Source organism: Bos javanicus, chromosome 3 (genome assembly GCF_032452875.1).
Source record: "Bos javanicus breed banteng chromosome 3, ARS-OSU_banteng_1.0, whole genome shotgun sequence".
In the NCBI taxonomy this organism is placed as follows: domain Eukaryota; kingdom Metazoa; phylum Chordata; class Mammalia; order Artiodactyla; family Bovidae; genus Bos; species Bos javanicus.
In genome coordinates, this window is record NC_083870.1 from 102,923,029 (window position 1) to 102,944,581 (window position 21,553).

At 55.9% G+C, this 21,553-nt stretch overlaps 1 protein-coding gene across 1 annotated transcript; it reads right to left on the reverse strand.

Annotated features, from left to right (window-relative positions):
• Positions 1 to 283: 283 nt before the first annotated feature.
• TIE1 (tyrosine kinase with immunoglobulin like and EGF like domains 1) lies at positions 284 to 20,142 on the reverse strand. Its single transcript, XM_061412246.1, has 23 exons — positions 19,898 to 20,142; positions 16,980 to 17,297; positions 16,783 to 16,893; positions 15,181 to 15,336; positions 14,894 to 15,025; positions 14,594 to 14,734; positions 14,245 to 14,373; positions 13,309 to 13,454; positions 12,944 to 13,088; positions 10,702 to 10,860; positions 10,401 to 10,538; positions 9,918 to 10,214; positions 9,104 to 9,394; positions 8,210 to 8,400; positions 5,760 to 5,970; positions 5,488 to 5,598; positions 5,089 to 5,279; positions 3,987 to 4,100; positions 3,806 to 3,876; positions 2,609 to 2,649; positions 2,411 to 2,507; positions 2,226 to 2,325; positions 284 to 752 (listed from the first exon to the last, which is right to left on the reverse strand). Exons 1-23 carry the CDS (start codon positions 19,953 to 19,955, stop codon positions 681 to 683), a joined length of 3,420 nt encoding a protein of 1,139 aa, XP_061268230.1. The 5' UTR covers positions 19,956 to 20,142; the 3' UTR covers positions 284 to 680.
• Between the last annotated feature and the right edge of the window lie 1,411 nt (positions 20,143 to 21,553).

Sequence of the window (21,553 nt, forward strand, 5' to 3'; positions counted from 1 at the left end):
GTGGGTAGCCTTTCCCTTCTCCAGAAGCTCTTCCCAATCCAGGGATCAAACCAGGGTCTCCTGCACTGCAGGCAGATTCTTTGCCAACTGAGCTATCAGGGAAGCCCGATGTGGGGGCAGTGTATGTGTAAAATGAGTCTTTCAGGACATCTCCCACCATGGAGAGCTTGAAATAATGACAGTATAACAAGGGAGAGCATTTCTTTTCTTGGAAAGTCCAGTTTCTCCCTCTTTGGTTTAAATTTTCCCTGGGGTTGACCAGCAGTAAAAGGTAGACATTGGATGGAGCTTCTTAGAGCATTTATTTTTCCTGATTATGAGGCTGGGAGTCGGGCGCAGCTGAAAACGGCACGTTAGTGGTGTGAGTGCTGGCTTGAATGGAGGGGTTGAAGCAGGGGTTTGAGTGGAGGGAGCAGAAGAGCGCAAACAGCTCTGGAGCAGCTGAGCCAGAAGGAAGAATGTGAGGGTAGCCATCAGTGATGCAGGAGGCACTGGGAGCAACTGCAAGGGATGAGGACCCACCCCACCCCTGAGCCCACCCCATCCCTGGATCCCCATTTTTATTCCTTAAGTTAAAAACCAATTCCTTGAGGCAGCTCAGGCGACAAGGATCAGCAGTCACAGGTTGGAGAGCTGAGTGTGCTCTGGCCAGCAGAGCCAGGATCTGGTTGGACAGTCGCTCAGGCCTCCTCAGCTGTAGCGTCAATGCCTGCATATGTGAAGTTCTCAAACAGCGACATGTTCACATAGGCCTGGGGAGCAGAGAAAGCTTTAGTGGGGGGCCAGGGATGGGGTATGCCTGCCCTGGAGGTCCTCGACTTCCATATGGTTGGGGTACTGGAAGAGACACTGATCCGTACTGGAGACTCAAGATGACCCCATGGCCAAGGGTGGTGCTCACCAGCCCAGAGCAGCAAGAATATCAGACCACAGCTGGGAAGCTCACATGAGAGACCCTTGACACAATGTTGGACAGGTGTTTTTTCATGCCCTTAGCTAATGAATTGATGGATAGTGCATTCATCCATTCATTTACTTATTCTTGTACTCATAAGGCTATTTCTGCTGATTTACCCATTTTTATGGTTGCTTGACTATTCCTTCATTCTTAAGATAGTTTAATAATTTCTGTAACTACTTAGCTCAGTTGGTAAAGAATCTGCCTGCAATGCAGGAGACCCCACTTCAATTCCTGGGTCAGGAAGATCCCCTGGAGAAGGGATAAGCCACCCACTCCAGTATTCTTGGGCTTCCCTGGTGGCTCAGCTGGTAAAGAATCCACCTGCAATGTGGGAGACCTGGTTCGATCCCTGGGTTGGGAAGATCCCCTGGTGAAGGAAATGGCTACTCACTCCAGGATTCTAGCCTGGAGAATTCCATGGAATGTAGTCCTTGGGATTGCAAAAAGTAGGACATGACTGAGCAACTTTTGCTTTCATGGTTATTTGATTATTCCTTCATTCTTAAGATAGTTTAATAATTCCCAAAACTATTTAGTCATTAATTGATATTTAAGAACTCTTTTCACATTACTCATTTTCATGTACTTCTTCACTTAGATTTATTTGATAATTCATTTACTTATATTATTATTATCATTTACTTATGATATTATTATATTAGATTTAGTTATTTAATTACACGTTTTTTTGCCATGTGGCTTACAGGATCTTAGTTCCCAGACGAGGGATCAAACCTGTGCCTCCTGTAGTGGAATCATGGAGTCCTAACCACTGGACCAGCAAGGAATTCAGGAATTCCCTTAATTAGTTTATTTGTATGATTATTATATCATTCATCCACTAATTCTATACATTCATTCATTCAGTTACTGTGTTACTCATCCATCCATCCATTTGGTGAGCTGACCATTCGTGCATTCCACCCTGGCTCTGTGCCAGGTGAGAAGAGGTGTCCATAAGATAAGATAAGAAAGGACTGATGACCCCAGCAGAGGAAAGCAGGGAGTCCTGGACATGGGATCTGGGACAGGGACTTGCTGCTGAAGCTAATCAGTGGTCTTGGAAGGCTTTAGAAAGGCCCAGTGTCCAACTCGGAGAGCTAGAAAGGGCGTCACGCCCCAGGGCCCAGTTTAGCTGTGGTGCAGCTGTTGGTGGGGACAGGGCCATGGAGACTGCTGCCTTCTGGCTCCTATGGGCACTATGAGGGGCAATCCTGTGAGCTCAGTGAGCCCAGCTCTCCCCACACCCCGGTGCTCTCCTCACCTTCCTGGCTTCCAGCATTCGGCCCAGCTGTAGCGCAATCTGGGCAAAGGGGGGTCGCTCGTATGGACGGTCCCGCCAGCACTGCCGCATCAGCTCGTACCTGCGGGTGGGGATCGATGAGATGAGGGTCAGGGCCTGCTGGGGTGACTGACAGGGGGCCCAGGGCTCGAGGCTGAGGGACTCACACTTCATCGTCACAGTTGCGAGGCTGTTCCATGCGGTAGCCCTGCGGCAGCTTCTCATATAGCTCGGCACACGTCATGCCGCAGTATGGGGTGCCCCCTGTGGGAGGGCAATGCTCTCTTAGCCCAGGGCCCAGGAGGAGAGGGGTGGGGGTCAGGGAAAGGTGGGGGCCCTCTGGGGAACAGGGCTCAGGGACTCACCAAGGCTCACGATCTCCCAGAGGAGGACCCCAAAAGACCAACTGAAATGAGGAGGATGCACTGAGTTACCTTCTAGGCCCTGGGGCCCAGCAGCTTAATGTCTACCTACCCCAAGTGTGCAGCCCCTCCCAGCCCCTACCTATGTCTACTTTGCAAGGGTCGGGCCTTGGCCAGGTGTGGTCTCTGCTACTGAAATTCCTTCACAGCCTCCCAGGCTCAACATAATCACAGCTAACATTTTTACTGTGTACTTGCTGTGGGCCAGGCACTCATCATTTAATGTATATGTTAATTCATCTACCCCTCACACCAACCCTATGATATAGGCACTATTATTATCCCCATTTTACAGAGACACTGAGGCACTGAGAGGTTAGCTAGCTCACCAAGGTCACACACTTAGCAAGTGGCAGAGCTGGGATTCAAACTCAGGCAGTCTGGTTCCAAAGCCCTTGCTCTTAGCTGCCTCTTATATTATAACAGCAGCTGAGCAGATGAGAGGTGGCTGAGGCCAGGGTAGGAGTTCTAGTCGGGGGAGGCATTTCAAGGGACCTGGGGCAGAAGTAGGAAGTAGGGGAGTAGTGGTTAGAGGGGTGTTGGTGTGGTAGATAGTGAGCTGGGCAGGCCAGGCCAAAGAGCTTGGGGAAGGGCCAGGACCAGGGCTGGAGTGCTGGGCAGGCCAGGTTGAAGAGCGGGGCAGAGGTGTGCCAGGATGGCTGTCTGGAGGAGGGAGCACAGAAGCGGCCTCTGGGGGTCATGCTCTGGTTAGGTTCTCCAGTGGGGATGACCTGCCCCTCAGAGAGGAAGGTCAGAGCATTCTTTTGAGTGGTCTCTCCATTTACCCAGGCGTTATCCGCCAGCAGCCCCATACCTCTCCAAGGCATCCTCCAGTCTCTTAGTCAAACACAGCCCTAAACCATTCCTACTCCAATGCTACCCTGAAACACCTTCCAAGATGAAGCTTCCTTTCAGCTACTTTCCCCGCCGCCCAACCCCGCCTTCCCATTAAGATGCTGGGCATGACCAAGGCATGCTTAAGACACATCTGTCACATCTGTGTCATACCTGGAATATACCCTAGGGGCAGCCAAGTCATGCCTTGGACAACCTGACACATCTCTGAGGTGTGTCCAGGTCACACCTACATGCATCCTTAGAGGACCAAACCCTCCTGCTTGTCTGCACTCCCACACTCACACATCGCTCTTGGTGGTGTAGACGCTGTAGTTCAGAGACTCAATGGCCATCCAGCGCACCGGGAGACGCCCCTGGGAGGGAGTGGGTTTGAGGGGTTGGGTAAGGAGAAAGGGCTGTTCAGCAGGTTTTGGGAGGCAGGGCGAGACACCGGCCCTGAAGGGGAGGATTGAAGGAGACTTACCATAGTCTTCTTTACATAAACCTCCTCCCCTCGAGAAAGGCCAAAATCTGCAATCTTGGAGGCCAGGTTCTCTCCGACCAGCACGTTTCGGGCAGCCAAGTCCCTGTGGATGAACTGCAGGCATGGTTAGAAGTCAGGGACGATGGAGGATGATGGAGCCTGGGACTCCAGGGCCAGGGAGGGGGTCCACCTCATGGCTGGCTTCCTGGGCCCTCTGGGCCTTTAGTAGCCCTTTACTCTTCTGCCCACCTACCCCAGGCCTCAACCTGAGGTAGGTTGAGACTCAGAGACTCAGAGCGACTCAGAGCCTCGTGCCTGGGAAAAACCACAGTGGGGACTGTCATCCCTTCCTACTTGTGATCTGGGCCATAGCCAAGTTCAGGCTGTATCCTTCTCCTGGGACAACGGTTGACTTTCCCCCAGTGACCACACTACATCTTCTCTTCTTTGAATGCTCCCTGACCCCGTCTCTCCCTGACCTCTCCCTGACCCCTGCTCCACTGATGACAGTGGAAAGGCCCTTCTCTTGCCCAAAGTGATCTCTCCCTTGAGTTCCAGATCCTCCTCACTGGGCCCTCCACCTTCCTCAGAGACCTTGCTCTATCATCCCTCCCTCTGCCCTGGCCCCCTGCCCTCTACTTTCAAAGATACTCAATACATTAACAACTTCAAAATGCCTCCCTTAGTCTCACATCCCTTCCTCCAACTGTCCCCTCCCTCCTTTCATTCAAGCGGGGTGTCCTTGGACTTGGGCTCAGGCTTCCCGTCTGTTCCACCCTTCTCCTGGTGAGTCTCACCCACTCCCTGGCCACCAGCACCCCTATTTCTGAAGTGACAGCTTCCAGACTATTGTCCCTGGTCCAGGCCTCCCTCCTTGGTTCTAGGCTGACAGCTGCAAAATGCTAAGCCACATCCCCAAACACAGACCTGCTTTGGGGGTGGTCTCACCCACTCACCCAGGCCAGCAACTTGGGGTTACATCCTCTCTATCCTCAATTCCATATTCAATTAGAGCCTGCTGATTTGATGTTCTGAAGTGCTTGATGGTCTCCCCTCATCCTGCTAGCCCACCTTCCCCAAAGACACACACACACACACACACCTGCTTCTCACTCAGGTACTGCATGCCATTGGCAGCATCACTGGCAAAACGCAGCAGCTGCCGGGAGCTGAGGGTGGAGGCTGTTCCGTGTTCCCGGGCAAAAGCTGGGTCAGTTTCCAGGACCCGGCTTTTGCGCAGAAAATCCAGCAGATTCCCATAGGGGGCATATTCAATGGCGATATACAAGTAACCTGGGAGGTGAGGAATACAGGGTGGTGATTTATACTCAGACAACCTGGGATGGCAGCAGGCACCTTACGGTACTAGATAGAGAACCTGGCACATGAAGGAGAACCAACAGTGATGTTTTGGTGTCCTGAAGCTTCCTATAAGCTACTAGAGGTCTTGGCTGATGATGAGGGTTTGGAAGAAGGGGTAGGTGATGAGTTGGGGGCTCACCTCGGTTCTCACAGGCCCCCAAGAGGTTGATGATGTTCGGATGATGCCCCAATTTGCACAGAACTTCCAGTTCTCCCGCAAAGTCACGATGGTCATTTTCAGAGGCATACTCTGTGTAAAGAATCCAATATCACTTTTGCCGGAAATAATCCTGGAGAAAGGGTGTGGGCTGTTGAGGGCTGGGGTCAGTTGCTGGTGGAAGCTAGGTGGGGCCTAGGGTTGAGGAAGAAAGGAGAGGGTCAGGGCTGGGGCAGGGGTTGCTCTCAGCGGACCTTTCAGCATCTTGATAGCGGCGTTCATCTTGAGTCCATCCTTCTTGATCATGGCCCGGATGACCTGGCCAAAGTTACCCTCTCCAATGAGATCCTCAAAGGTGATGTCCTCCCACTCCAGCACTGGGTAATTTAGGGGCTCGGGCTGAGGTTTTGGCCGCCGGGTCAGTGTCAAGGTGCCTGAGCTGAACTGCAGGATGGTCTCCTCGCCCTTCACAGGATGGGACAAGTAGGCAGACAGTCCACACAAGACACAGGGACAGGCAGACAAAACAGTGATCAGACAAACAAACAGAGACCCAGACAGAGGGCACCCTGGTGGCCAGCCAGGCATGGACAGACACAGGACACATACTGAGACAGAATCATATGAGATGGAGCCACAGGTGGGCCAGTGGGTAGACAGATGTCCAGAGAGAAATGCAGAGACCACAGGCTGGAGATCTAGTGTGTGGGCTCTGAAGGAACAAGGAGTAGGTAAAATTGCTGGAAGCCACGGCATGAGTCAACGGCAGGTTGATACTCCTAACCCTAAAACCAAGAGGCACTGGAGTGAGCTGTGGTGGGAGCAACAAGCGTCCCCTTATTCTTCCAATCCCCCAACCAGGCTGTGCTGTCACCAGGGAGGTTCTGGAGTGGATTCTGGCCTTGGGCAGTGGATCGGGGTATGTTTAGTGAGTACCTACTCCATGCTGAGCCTAGAGCAGCGGGCAGCCAGTGGAGTGGTTTTCTTCTCCATAGCAGAGAAGCAGAGATGACCCCTGTCCACCCACTTGGCAGCTCCCATAGCTCTCAAACCACCCAGGACCTGAAGACAGAAAGAACATAACAGAGAAGACCATCCATTTGCCCTAGCCAAGTAGGCCCTGGGCCACCTGGGCAGGGCTGAGAGCAGGGAAAGGAAATAGCTGAGCGGGACCATGGGCACCGCCAATGTGAGAATACAAAGAATGGTTAATGTTGGGGTGTGGGTCCCCATATGAGCCGCAGCCCAGCTTGATGGGAGAGGTCTGAGGACACAGGTCACACGGATTCACATGAAACGTAGACAACTGAAAGCACACACCTGCACGCACACACGCGTGTTCTAGTGGAGGCCAGTAGGCAGGGCATCCATGAGAGGTACATGTGGACATGTGCTCGTACAGGAGAACAAGCAGAGGGACACATATGTCAGGGATACAGGTGCATGCTGATGGGGGCATTCACAGATGGGCACACGCACGCCCAGCCACGCGTTCATGCACACAGATACCCGCACATAGGCGCCTGGGGCAGGGGAATGTCTTGATATATGTTAGGATGCTACATCCATTTAAGACTACTTTCCTGCTCCTTCCCTTCACATGCATACCCCTGACCCTCCCCCACCACAGCCAGGCCGCTTTTTGCACACACTGACCTCAGAGGGAGGCCAACGCAGCCTGGAACAAAGAAGCCGATTGAATCTCTGAAGGGAGTATTTTAGAGGCATGGTAGAGACAACAGCCTTGGACACTAGGCTTTCTATCACAAGGATCAGCCCTTGAGAGAGAAGAGGGTTTTTTTTTTTTGAAATGCCAAAACTTCTTTGTAAATACCGAGTCCAGGCACAGAGGACCAGGGCAGAGTTCGGATCATAAGTGACAACAGTGGGGAAGATTCCAGAGGAGAGAGAGGTGGAGGAGGGTGACAGATGGGGTGATGCTGGGGTCCCTGAAGGGGAGTTAGCACCCTCCCCCAGTCCTTACCCCCTCAGTGGGGGCCTGGTGCTCAGGTTTACAGGGAAGACAAGAGTAGGGAGGCCTGTGCTTCTCGCAAGGAGTGACAGGTGAGGCTGCAGGCTCGGCTCAACTCGAGAGCAGTAGAAACAGTTGTAGGAGGAGCTGCAGCAATGGGTCTGAGGGCTGCAGAATATGCTGCCCTCTGCAGGATCAGGGAAGGCCCTTGGAGTTCTTAAGTCCAAGGAGGCCCTGGGATTTGCAAAGATGGAGATTGGGATGAGGAACTCAAAGTGCAAATGCCCTTCTGGCCCAAAGGAGGTCACAGAAGGGCTGAGGACATGAGCCACAGATGCGTGCAGGACGGCCTGGCCAGAGAGAGGTCCTCATGGAGCCCAGGCATTCTCCATGTTCTCATCAGGCTTCCCAAGCATCCATCACCCTTCATGGGAAGGGGGAGAACCCCGAATTGACCCTGGTGCAATATGGACATAACTGAATGATTCTGAACTGGGAATACTAAATATTTCATCACTAATATACCTGGGCTCATGAGCTGCATTCAATTCTGTAGAAATGGATAAAATTACAGATTGTGCCCTTGTATGCTTTTGAGTATAGTCTTACACCTAAACATCCATGCGTGCACACATACACACTCACAGTGAACAAATACTTGTGTGTATACAGGGACACATATATACGCAGGGTCTGCACACATATGCCTGGTGGCGGGTACAGGTGACTGACCGATCCTGACTGGTAGGTGAAGGTGCGTCTGCGATGCAGGCAGCTTTTGCGGATGCACGCCAAGGTGAGGAGGGCAGCCAGGATGGTGAGGCAGGTGGCAGACACAGAGCCCACCACAGCCAGGACCAGCTGTTGATCCAGGCCCTCTTCAGCTGCATGGATCTCTTGGACTGGGCCCTCAATCTGCAGCCCTGGACACCAGAAGAGGGGCAGATCACAGAGATGCCTGGGTCAGGGAACCTGGAGGCCACCACGGGGTCACACAGAGGTGGAGGTCAGAGATCCCAGTACCAGGGAGGGAGCAGGGATGTCAGGCCTAGGACCAGCAGGTTGCTGGAATGTCATGAGTTTCCCAGCACTAGGACAATGGGTCATAAGAAGGGAAGGGTCGGACTCCCCTGGTGATCCAGTGGTTAAGAATCCGCCTGCCAATGCAGGGGACAGGGGTTCGATCCCTGGTTCTGGAAGATTCCACATACCTCGGGGCAACAAAGCCTGTGTGCTACAACTACTGAGCCTGCACATCAGAGCCCTCGAACCACAACTTCTAAAGCCTGTGCTCCGCAACAAGAGAGAGAAGCCACTGCAATAAGAAGCCTGAGCACGGCAACTAGAGAGTCATCCCCCTCACCACAACTAGAGGAAGCCTGCACACAGCAAAGACGACCCAGTGCAACCAAAAATAAACAAATTAATTTAAAAAAAAGAAAGAAGAAGAGCCACATCAAAGAAAAACAGAAAAAATGAAAGAAGGGAAGGGTCAGGGCCCTCACTGCCAGGTGTCATATCACTCTCTGGGAGGGGCCTAGGAGGCCCTGGAGCCAAGGCAGGGGATCACGTGCCAGGGAGAGCACCTGAGACCGACCCCGCGGCCCGGGCAGCCCCTCATCTCACCGTTGCCCAAGGTGGACTGTTCTACCACGTTGCTCCAGTCGCCAGGGCCCTGGACACTGGCCCGCACGCGGAAGAGGTAGCGCGTGCTGGCATTAAGGCCGCGGACGATGGTGCTCGTCTCCTCGGGCCTGTCCACGTCCATCCACAGCGGGTCTCCGGAGCCCCCTGCCACCTGCACCTCCACGATGTACTTGGATATAGGCCCGGCTGCAGCCTCGGGGCGCTGCCACATCAGCTGGATCTCAGAGTCTGAAAGGGCCTGGGCATGGAGGTGTCGGGGGGCTGGGGGCCCTGGGGAGATTGGGGTGGGAAGGTGGGGCTCAGATGGGACCAGGCTGTGTGACTGTGGGGTCAGACAGATCCGCTCTAGCTGTGCCCGCAGCTTTACCGACCCCAAAATGGGAGATCTGCTGCCGACTTCTGTTTCTTCCTGGGCTGTATATTCCTCTCGCTGTGGCCTCCTTCACCAACGAGCTTCTGCTTCCCCTTACATCCCAAGTCTTCCTCACAGTATCCCCATGTCCCCCAGGCCCCATGTCTTCCTCACGCCCCACCCCCTCCCTTGACCTCCCTGGGCTTGCCTCTGTCCTAGTCACTCCTGGAGGCCCTGGCATCCTGGATCCTCCCGTGTCCTGTCCTCCCTGTGCTCCTGTCTGCCTGACATCCAGATCCTCCCTGCGCCCATTTCCACGTCCTGTGGTCTCTGCCTGTCCATCCAGGCTCCTGTAACCTCCCATGTCCTTTCGGGCCCTGTGTGTTCCCTGCATGCTCTGCCCTCCCTCGTCACGAGCCCGCCACCCCCTCCCAAGCGTACCGCTGGGGGGCAGAAGCACACGCGCTGCGGGCGAGGCCGGGCCCAGGAGGGTGCAGTGGTAGAGCCGCACGTCCAGCTGGTAGTAGGTGCCAGGCGTGAGTCCGGTCAGGAGGGCGGTGCGGGCCTGGGGGGACGAGACGTTCTCCCGCCGCTCCTGTCCCCGGGCCCCGTCCCACAGGCGCAGCAGGAAACCATCGCCCACCAGCGGCCCCGGCACGGGGGGTAAGGACCAGCTCACTCGCAACCGGTCGGGGCCCTCCACATGCCAGCCCTCCAGCCACGGCTTCAACAAGGGCTCTGGGGCCAGAGGTAGAGGTCAGAACTGTCTGGTAGGTCCTGGGGGCCGGACGGGATGCTGAACCCCCAGGGACAACCTCCAGTGGGAAAGGCAGGGACCCCCGGGGCTGACAAGCTGAGACAACCCCAGAGCGCACGGGACAGTGACCCCTGGGGGACAGAAAGGGGTGACTCTGGGCCTCTCACCAGGACAGTCTGTGGTCATGAGGGTGGGAGGCCCCCAGGCCCCCTCCCCCCCTTCCCCCGGCCGGCTCAGCTGCACACGGACACTGTATCCCGTCTTCGGCCTCAGGTTCATTAACGTCACGTTCTCACTGGGGTCCACTGGGGGCAGGGTGCACAGCACGCAGCATTCAGTCCCAACTCCGTCCAGAAGCCTCTGCTCTCCCTCAGCCCCTCTCTTCTCCGCACACTCCCCACTCCCTTCCATTCCTCCGACCCCTCATTGTCCGGCACCCCATCCTGCCCCTAGCTCTTGCCCCCTCACCCACGATGGTAGACCAGGCCATGGTGCTGTCCTGGGGCCTGTAGTGCAGGCGAACGGAGGCGATGGGTCCGTCCCCAGAGAAGGAGACCAGCGGGGAGACCACGAGCTGGCGGCTCTGCTTGGCCAGAAGCCTCGGGGCAGTCAGGGGCACTGGTGGCACTGCCAGGAGACTCAGGGTAAGGCGTGGCCCACACAGCCCACCCAGCCCTCAGACACAGAGGCAGACTCTGTGCTCTGGGCATTAAAGATAACTCTGGGTCTCAGGTTGGGCCTGGGGACCCCCCTGGGCTGGGGAGAGACCAGGTGCAACAGATGATCAAAGTGGCCAGGGCCTAGGGAGGACAATTCAGGGCATAGGGACTCGGAAACAAGGAGATGAGGGTGTCCCAGAATATGTTAAGTGAGGAAGTGACATGGCCAGACAGGGGTTTGGGGGAGGGCACTCCGCCATACAATGTGGGGGAGGACAAAGAAGGCTAAAGCCCAAGGCAGTGTCACCCTGCTCTCTGCCCCTCCCCCATCATTCATCACTCTCTTAATTAAAAAAAAGTAGCAGGTGATGAAGCACCTGCTCAACCCAGATGCTTCACGTGCATGGCCTCCAATTCTGACAACTGCCTTCAGGCAGGGCTCATCATCCCTATCTTAAGAATGAAGAAACTGAGGCTCAGAGACATGGAATGACCTGCTTAAGGACATGCAGCCAGGGTTTAAACAAAGTCTGTCTGACCAGGCCATCTAAAATCAGCCCATCTTATCCCAAACAGCTTTTGTGCTCCTGCTTAGCTTCCTCACCCCATGGTCACTGTCTTTCCTGCCTTAGCTCTTCTGTCCAGATTATTGCATTAATGTCTCAACTGGTTCCCTGGCCTCGTCCAAACATTTCCCAGATGGATTTTCTAAGGAAAATGGATATATGTATGGATGACTGCAAGCATGGATAAATGGAGGGATGGGGGAAGGGAGGAGGGTCAAGGAGGATGCAGGGGTGTGGTAGAAGGGGTGGGAAAGAACAATGTTGCCAGGCAGGAACACACATGTACAGAAGAAGTGCTGGCCTGGAGGGAGAGGAAGGTCCAGTTTGGATCCTATGGAGCCCCTGGGCCTGCGGCTCACGCAGAGGATTAGGTGACCTGGAGTGGGGCCCCTGAGTCGTGCACCGGGTGACTTCCCCACTGACTTCAGAACCAGACCCCCATTACACAGAGGTCTGGAACCCAGGAGAGGGGTCCAGGCTGCAGATCGTTATCTGGGAGTTGCCAGGGAACGGCTGAAATCTTAGGAATAGGTGACATTATAACTACTAATAGCAATAAATGTCAATATACATTGACCACATACCCTGCGTCAGGCACTGTGCCAAATGCTTAAACGCATCATCTAATTTAATCTTCACAGCAATCCTATCAAGGGAGTGCTGATATCCTCATTTTACAGAGAGAGAAACAAGCTATGAGGGGCAAGGTAACTCGCTTAGATGATGGAGCTAGAATTTGTAGTGAAGATTCAAAGCCAAGTGGTCTGGGGAGAGTGAGAAGAGGAAGGCTGGAGGTGGGACCCTGGGGTGGTGGAGGGGGCGACAGAGAAGTAGAGATAGGATGGGAAGCAGAGTCGTACAATGAGAAAGAGGGAGAGGGACAGGAGATCTGGGCTCATGTCAGGGGAGGTGGTGGCGGGGTCAGGAGCACAGGGAAAGAGGACCAGGGGGCGGGAGGGGGTGTGAACGTCTGATGCTTATGATGCTGCAGAAGGTGGGGGACACCTAGATGGGGGTGGGGGTGCTCGGCTCTCAGCAGTCCTGGGCACTGGCAGCTGCCTCCTTATTCACCAGGAAGCACTTCTGGGAAATGAAACAGGTCCACAGCCCCAGGCACTCCCCTGTTGTAGCACTGGGTACCCGGTGGTGTGACTTGGGGCTGGAGGGAACACAGCATCGCAGAAGTGGAGAGAAAGGCACCGTGTGTCTGCGGGGCGGGGGAGATAGAAAGGAAGCATTGCCCGGGGCAAGGCTGGAGAGTGCCTCATTTCTGGGGCATGGGTTCCCTTTTCAGGGGGGACTGAGCTACGCTCCAGCCTGGAGAGTGCCCGGTCCAGGCCTCAGGCTGACCACAAGCCCTCTTCTCTGCCTGGTGCTGGGCTGTGACCTTACATGCTCTTGCCCTTCCTGCTCCTATCTGAGCAGCCTTGGCTAGCGCCCACTCTGTCTGCCATCTATCCTCCATGGACCTGGGACATCACTGACCTTTGACATTGATCCTGAAGCGTCGACTATCCTGGCCACCAGACGTGGACACGCGGCATTCCCAGAGTCCACTGTCCCCAAGAGCCAAGCGGGGCACCTCAAACTCGGCTGTGGTTCTATCTGGCTCCACAATGGCCTTGGTGGACTGAGAGAGGCAGGGGAGAGGGGCAGGCCTCAGAGAAAGTGTGCCATGCGGCAGAGGTTTGTGTGTTTGTCCAAGTTGACAAGGGGACAGAGACTGGGAGCTGGTCCCTCAACAATCAGCCTGACCCAATTTGAGCTGTGATCAGGCCCCGAGGGGTGGAGAAGCCTGAGGGTGGGCAGAGGCCCCGGACCGCCAGAGGCCCTGGGGTCATGGGGCTCACCAGGAGCACCGTGCCATCCGGCTTGCGGAGCTCCATGCTGCCCCGGACTGGGAAGGGGTTCCCCGCTGCGGCACAGTTGATCCGGGGCATTGTGTCTAAGTTGAACTCCAGTTCTGAGACCATGTCCAAGATCTGGGGGATCCGGTCTGGGGAAAGAGGGGACACTCATCCTGGAGGCCCTGTAAGGGCAGACACACAACTGCCACAGAGCCCCCTGCCTCCACCCCCCTGCCCCCTGAGTCTTTCATCTTAGAGGAGGCACCACCAGCATCCCAGTCATGCAGGCCTGCAAGCCAGCAAAGTCTGGGCAACACCTCCAGGCCCTCGTGCCCACCTCTACAGGCCCCCGAATCTGCCTCTTGTGCCCTCCGCCTCCTCAGACCCTCCCACACCGAGACCAGACCCCTCGCCAGCCTCACCGCCAGAACCCTGGTTCAGTCCTCTATCATTTCTGGGCCCCGTGACAGATCCTCTGGGCTTTCCTGCTCCCGCTCCCTCCCCAGCAGCTGGGGTCCTCTCTCAAACCCACACCTGACAGCAGTTCTGATGGACCTCTTCAACCCTTCCCTGCAGGGCTATCATATTCAGCGCAAACCCTACAGCCTGTCATTCAAACGCCCCGAGAGCTGACCTCTTCTGAACACTTCCAGAGCCTCTCCTCATGCCACTGTCCCGGTATTAAAGCTTGAGTCCTCAATCCCCCGGCCTTTGCCCTGCTCTCTCCCTAGCCATCTTTCTCCCGTCCTTCATACCCCATCTGAGATCACACCTCTTTCCAGAAGCCCTTCCTGAATCTCTTGGCTTGGTCAGGGTCCCCTTGGGGCTCCCACCCACCCTGGGCTGCTGCCCATCCCCAGGGGGAGGAGGGGCTTTGAGCCAGGGGGATGCATCTGGTGAAGCTGACCTGTTCCTCAGAGCCACCCCCCGTGCTCATACCTGACTTCTCACAGTGCATCCCATGCCACCCGGAGGGACAGACACAGCCGCTGAAGCGGTCACAAGTACCACCATTCTGACACTGGCACTGGAGGTGGCAGTCAGCTCCAAAACGACCTGGGGTGCAGGCTGGGCACAGAGGGGGTATAGTTAGAGGGGCACAGGTCGGGGGGCAACAAGGGCACAGCTGGGGCCTGGGGAATGCCAGGCTTGGTGGAGAGGGCACTGGTCAAGTGAGCAGGGGACGGTGGAGGGCTTGGTGTGTGAAGCAGGGCCAGAAGGAAGAGTTGGGGCCAGGCTTGCAGCCAGCTGTCTGGTCAGAGACTACAGAGGGTGGGTTAGTCCGTACCTTCCTGGCACTGGCTTCCTCTCCATCCAGATCCACAAGAACAGCCATAGGGGTCTGGGAGGCAGAAGGTGAGGCCCCGGCAGCCTGATGTGCCTGGGCACTGCTCCTGGCAGCTCTGCCCAAAACGGCCTTCTCTGCAGGCTAGAAAGAGGGCATGTGGGTATAGAAGCCTCTGTTGGGTCTCAGCGTTCAAGACCTACTGGAACATCCTCACCCTCCAAGTCCATCCTCGTGGTTTGCGAGTCTTCTCCCAGCCAGGCATCCTCTCCTGCCCAGGTCCTGGTGCCCCCTCCTCCTTACCCTGCTCACAGCGGGTCCCAGTGAATCCAGGGGGGCACACACACTCGCCGTCCTGGTCATGGCAGACACCTCCATGCAGGCAGCCTGGGCATTCCTTGGTACAGTCTTGTCCCCAGCGCCCTGCCTCACAGCCTGCAGGAATGTACTCTCAGCAGCTGACCCTCACCCACTGGACCACTGCCTCTGAGGACTGGGGCGGCCCTGGGGGCTCAGGGGGATCCACAGGAAGTATGCACAGGGGTCCCAACCTCCCATATCACCCACCACCTCTGCCCTCTGCTCCTGACCCCGCACGATGAGTCGAAAGAAGGCACTGCCCAGTGGGCTGGCTTCCAGGTATGTGGCACTGTAGATGCCGCTCGACGATGGCTGCACGTTTGGGAGCTGCAGCAAGAACTGCCCGTCCTGGGCCTCGTGCCGGTCCAGGGTGTAGAAATAGGATCCTGCGGGCATACACGGGATAGGGGCCTCAGCATCACACAAGAGCTGGTGTCCCCTCCCTCTGCCCACCTTATCCCAAGTCACATTAGTGTGGGTCAGGCAGAGTGAACAGACCGGGGGAAGGCACCAGCGAGTGTCTGGACCTGAACCAGGAATGTGGGAGGCAGCGTCTTTTCCATGCTCCACCAACCACTCAGTAAATCACCAAGCCCTGTTCAGTCCACGTCCTCCTTGTCTCCTACAGCTGCCGGCTTCTCTCCACGCTCACTGCCACTACCCTGCTCCCAGCCTCCCACAGCCTTCCAAGCTGTCTCTCTGCCTCCAGTCCCCCTGCTTCCTGTCTGTCCTCCACTCAGGGTGACCAGTGAGATTTTCCTCCAATAGACCCCACCATAGCTCCCCTGCTTAAGCTCTTCAATAGTTCTTTACTGCCCCAGGGACAGCATCGGACTCCTCAACACATCAGTTTCACCAGTCTGGCTACAGTGCAGCCCTTTAGCCCCACACCTCTTCACATCTTGACTTCTAGCATTCCTGAACTGCTCTATCTCTTCCAGAAACAATGTGGTGTCTCACAGCTTCCTGCCTTTGCTCTTATCAATCCTCCTGGAATGCTTCTCCCCTCTTCTTTGTGCAGTTAATTCCCAGGAGCCTCTACCTCCAGGATCTGTGAACCCTAATATTAGGGTTCTCGTCTCTGCACCCCTCTCCACTTCCTCTTTGCTCAGGATGGAAGAGAGATTCTAGAGAACACAGGTCTACCTGACTCCACGTCTCTTATTAGTTCAGGGACCCTGGAGCTCAAGAGGCAAAACCTTTGGCACAAGAGTCCAGGGATACAAGAGGCAGCCAAAGGGCTGTGGGTGTGAGAGCTGAAGCAGGAATCTTTGGGGCCGTACAGAAAACTGGCTTCCTCCTCTGCGGTGGCCAGAGGAGCTGACAGGGCCAGGTGGGGCCAGGCCCGGACTAAGATCCCCAGGCCTGCCCTGGCCCCTGCTCCCGTCTGGACAGCTCTCTGGAAGAGGCCAAATGTCCCTTGCCTGTGCTGGGGCTTTGTTACCCCTTCTTTTCAGCAGGGGGGGTTTCTGCTCCCTGCCAGACCTGCTGTGATAGTACTTGCTAACTTCTGGGAGAGCCCAACTGGGAGGGGTTAACACAGCTAACTGGGGGGTGACAGGGAAGGAGGCAGCTGCCCATGAGGCCGCTGGTCCTCCAGGCACAGTAGGGGGACATCTCACAGCCAGAGACGAGTTGGATGCAGGCGCTTCCCATGCATCTGGTGCAGGAGAAAGGATACGCCCGGGGAGGCTGGCCAGAGCGGGTAACAAGTGTATGGAGTCATGGCTGTGTCAGGGGTCAGCACTAGGAGCTTCGAGGGCCATGGAGGTGCTGGGGTGTCAGAAATAAGGGTTTACCTGCCCACCCAGTTCAGACGCCTCCCCCCTTACCGTTGCTCTTCCAGATCACATCTGTCTGTTTCTCCTTGCGCACTCGCGCGGAAAGTACAGCCGTGTCGCCCTTGTTCACTGTGTGTGTGACCTTGTCCGGGAGCAGGTGGGCTGCGAGGCGAATGGAAGGCGGGGTCAGGGGTCAAGGGCAGCCCCTCCTCCCCTCCCCCCCCACCCTCACCGGCGGCCGGACTCACCCCCGGGGCTGTTGTGCACATAGAGGACGCGCGTGCGCCGCGTCCCCGCGCCGCCCACGCAGGAGAAGACGCCCACCAGGTCGGAGGGCTGCGAGAAGCCGCGCACGGTCACTCGGCTCGAGCCGTTGCGGGCGATGTGCGGGGGCTGCCAGGGCCGCGGCGTGCGCACGATGCGGTCGTCCTTCTCCAGCAGCAGTGGGGGCCCCCAGGCGTCCGAGCCCCTGCCCGCCCCCGCCTCCCCGGACACGCAGGTCAGGAAGAAGCGCTGGGGCTCGGTCAGACGCAGGTCGGCCAGCAGCGTCAGGTCCACCGCCGCCCCTGGGCCGGGACACCGGGCTCCGATCTGGCAGGGTCCCGGCCCTCCCCCTGCCCCGCCCTCCACCTCTCGCCCCTCTCCTCGCAGCCTCTCCCCTCTCCTTCCCTGCCCCCCAGGCACTGCACTTCATCAGGCACGTCCATCCGCCTCCCTTCCTGTCTCTATCCCCTTCCCGGTGCACCGGCCCCTTTCCCTCAAGTCTCTTCATCCTAACAGAACAAAAACAAAAACAAAGCCCCTTCCCTAGCTTCCCCATCCCCTCCTTTCTCCAGCCAGATGGCTTCCCTTTACAGCCCAGCCTTCGGAAAGAAAGAATGATCTATGCGCCCCATCACCGTTTCCTCACTCTATTCCTGGCAGTGCCCTTTCCTGACCTGTCTCTACAGCTGCTCCGCAAAGGGGAGCCGCTCTCCCCGCCCCCCTCCACTCTGCCCCCCGCAACACCAGATTGCCGGCTAGGAGAGCGCTAAAGATCAGAAGTGTCTTGGAGGGACCCCTCTGGTTGCTCTGGTCCCCAGGTCGCTCCGGAATCTGGACCGGTTTGCTGTGCTGGGATTGAAGGCGGGAGAGGCTGCATTCTGCAGCCAGGTGGTTATGGGGCAGAAGGGAAGAGAGCTCTGGTCCCAGCAAAAGGCCAGAAGCAGGGAGGGCAGGCCCTAGGGCCCACTTGGGGCTGAAACATGCAGGGACACCAGGTGGGCCTTGACCTTTGCCTTTTACAGAGCTTCCTCTGGACACACCTATCAAATGCATGAAACTGTAGAGAGCACAGAGAAGGGACAGCTGACCTAGCAGGGGGGAGATAGGGGCTGGAGCGGTGCCTCCTGGAAGATACAGCTTGAGGGTCTTAAAGCTGAGCAGGATATAGGGTGGGGATTGAGGATGAGGACAGGGAGAGGTCATTGGTGGGAAGGACCTTCTAGGCAGAGGACAACGCCTTGTTGCATGCTGTTGCTTCAGTCGTGTCCGACTCTTTGCGACCCCTGGACTGTAGCCCGCCAGGCTCCTCTGTCCTTGGAGATTCTCCAGCAAGAACACTGTCCTTGCCAAGTGGTTAGTTGGTTTAGATGCTGCTTTGCTTGTCAATGGATATTCTTTGAAAGCTTGCCACAAGTAAGCGAAGCTGACTGTCCTGTGCTGAGCACCTGTTTTCCTTTGGATCCTCACACTCTGCAGAAGTTGGTGTCTTTCCAGAGGAGGGTCATAAAAATTGTTCTCCAGGCTTCCTCTAGCAAGCTCATCCCCTCTCCAGGCTTTCACCATCACTTCTGAGTCAATAACCCTGGGCAGGCCTCTTGGCTCTCCCCAGACTTGCTCCTCTCTGGACTTCCTGCCTCAGTAGACTGCAAAACCCACCTAAGATACAAACTTCCGAGACATTTCATACTGCTGCTATCATAATGAATGTCTGTCGGAGATCAGTTATATGCCACATCCTTTACTTATGTTCTCTTGTTTTATCATCCCAGCTCTCCTGGGAGGTGGGTATTATTACCCCAGTTTTATAGCTGGAAAATTAAGGCTCAGAGAAATAACTTACCCAAGGGCATACAATTAGTAACTGGCAGAGCCCGGTTGTCTGACTCTAAAGTCCACACTTTGAAGCACTATCCTGACTGCCCCAATTAGTCACAAAATAATTCTGTTTCCTCAGAACCTCTATAGACTTCATCCCCACCCTCAAGTCTCCCTTGCTAACCCTCATGCTTGCTTCCATGGACCATCCTGATAGCCACACTCTTCCCTCAGCTTGTCCTCCAAACTGACCCATCCAAGACCTTGTGACTCTCTGGCCTACACCTTCCATGGCTCCCTATTGCCCTTCAGGATGCAGAGCTTGCTGTAGAGCTCCCTTGCTGTTCCCACTGCCCCTCCTGCTGTGCATTCCCTCCCGAATCCCTCACTCCCCTGTACTTCCATGCCTCTGAGACTTGTGTCTATTGTTCTGATTGCCCTGGAATGAAGACTACTCCTCTGAGTGAAGTCTGTCCTGATCCCTTTTCATCTCCTACCCTGAAGTAGAGTAGGCTGACTCTTCAGTGCTCCTCTGTGTCTGTTCCGTGCTCACCCAGTGTCCCGGGTCTCCCACTAGACTGCAAGCCTCTCAAGGTGGACTTTGTGTTCTAATCCTCTTTGGGCAGCACGCTGAAGGAATTGGCTACCACATATTCAGAAACTCTTAGCAAGTGCTCTTTGTAAATTACCTCATTGAAACCCAACTACAGCCATAGGAGGTCAGCGTCATTCAATCTGTTGTACAGCTCTAGAAGCGCTCTGCCTCTTAAAGCTCTTGGAATATTGTTGGTACTCGATAAATGTTTGTCAAATGAATAACTGAATTGAGTCCCACACACTGACCGTATGAGCACCCCTGAAAACTTCAGGGGGCCCGGAGACTCTGCTGCTCCCCAGTGATGTTCAAATCCAACACAGTCTGTGGCTGCTTCCCTCCCCCAGTCCCTAGCTTCTGCCTGGGTTTTCCAGGCCCCGATCCCACTTTCTAGTGAATCAGGGTGTGGAGGAAAGAGATAGCAATGATGCTAGGGTTTTCGGGGGCAGGGGTAGTCAAGACCCTGGGCAGGGAGGTTCAGGGGAGACTTACCAACATGAGAAGCCAGGAAGAAGATGGGGAGTAGCAAAGGGGGCTCCAGCCAGACCATGCTCCGGAGGCTGACTGCGCCAGCCAGCACAAGCGGGGCCCAGGGCCACTCACTGGGTCTGGTTGCTCAGCCTGTGCAGTCGGTGTGTTGGTGTTTGGGAGGAAGAGGAAATGAGTTAGCTTGGGTGGGAGGGGTGGCTGGGGAGAGGGGTGGGGAGGACTTATCCTGCTTCTGGGCCTCTAGGCACCCCCAGTCTGGGGATGGGTGTGGCCTGGAAGGTCCTGGAGTGGGGTCACTTAGGGTGGGGGAAGGGTTGTGGTAAGGACGGACCTGGGGACTGTTGGGCCGTTTCCCTTCCCCTCCTCTCCCCGTGGTCCTCAGTCCTACCAGCGGGCAGGAGGCAGGAGACAGGAAAGGGAGGAAGTCGGTGGCTTCCTCCTATTGAGAAGGGATGGGGAGGATATTGTTCTGGGGTCTCTCCTCCCCCAGCACAAACACACGATTCCTTATGTTTGCACCCCAGGACACAGTTACATGGGTGTTCTAGAGAGCAGTTCATGCGTGTAACACAAGGATCCGGAATGTACACAAAGGAACAAAACAACACCCTCAGGATAAAAGCCCTTTGTTTCAATCTTGTGTTATTCTCTCAGTTTACAGGTAGCAAAACTGAGGCCTGAGCCTGCAGGGCCTGAGGGCTCTCTGAGGTTAGGGTGAGGCTGGGACCTGAGCTTCTGACTTAGCCATTCCTCAGGGCTCATGCTAAGCCAACCCACAGAGTGCACAGGGGGTGAATATCCTGCATTTACAATCCTTGGCTTAAGCCACTAACAGAGGCTTCAGCACACTGTCTGACTGATGTCATTATCCTTGGACACTGGGGCAGCAGAAGCCCCGCCCAGAGAGTGCCTGTAGCCTGACAGCAGCCTGGAGGCAGTCCTAGCCCTTGACAAAGGCTCTGAAGTCCCATGGATCTGCTGTGCCCCTCATCTCTCCCTGCTCTGGTGCCAGCTCTCCACTGGCAGTTGCCAGAGCAGAACATCATCCACGGGCATAGAATGCCTGCCAGGCTGGGGGTGGGGTCTGTCCTGGAGCCATTGGATGGCTGGGTGCGCTTGTGAAATCTGTGACTCCTCTGGCCTCGAATGGAGTGGTTGTGGTGGGGTGAGACCTGGTGCTAGGTTAGGGGACTGGTTTGGAAGTCCATACCCTCCCTCTGGGGCTGGGACATCAACCTTCCCTTTGGGGCTGGGACATCTTCCAGAATCTGTTACCAGGTGAAAGCTGGACTCCCTTTTGGACCCACAAGGCTCTAATTCACTGTCTGGGGGAAGCTGGGCCTCTGCAGTCCAGCTGAGCTGGTTTAGGCATGGGACTCTTCTGAAAATCCCTGAAAACTCCCAGGAGAGACGTTGACTCCTGGTGTAGTTTGAAAAATGGATCAGGGAAGACCCCCCACCCCACCCCCACCATGTTGGCCCCCAGATTCCTCATTCCTAGGTATGAGGCTGGGAAGGGCTTTTTGTGGATAAGACACTAGTGGGAATAGGGGTGGTTGATGCTTTAGTCTTCAGCTTATCTTGGTGTCAAGACGTTTGACTCTGGCATAAGAAAGGAGATGGGAAATGCTGGGGCAGTTTGTCTGGCAGGGTTGTAGG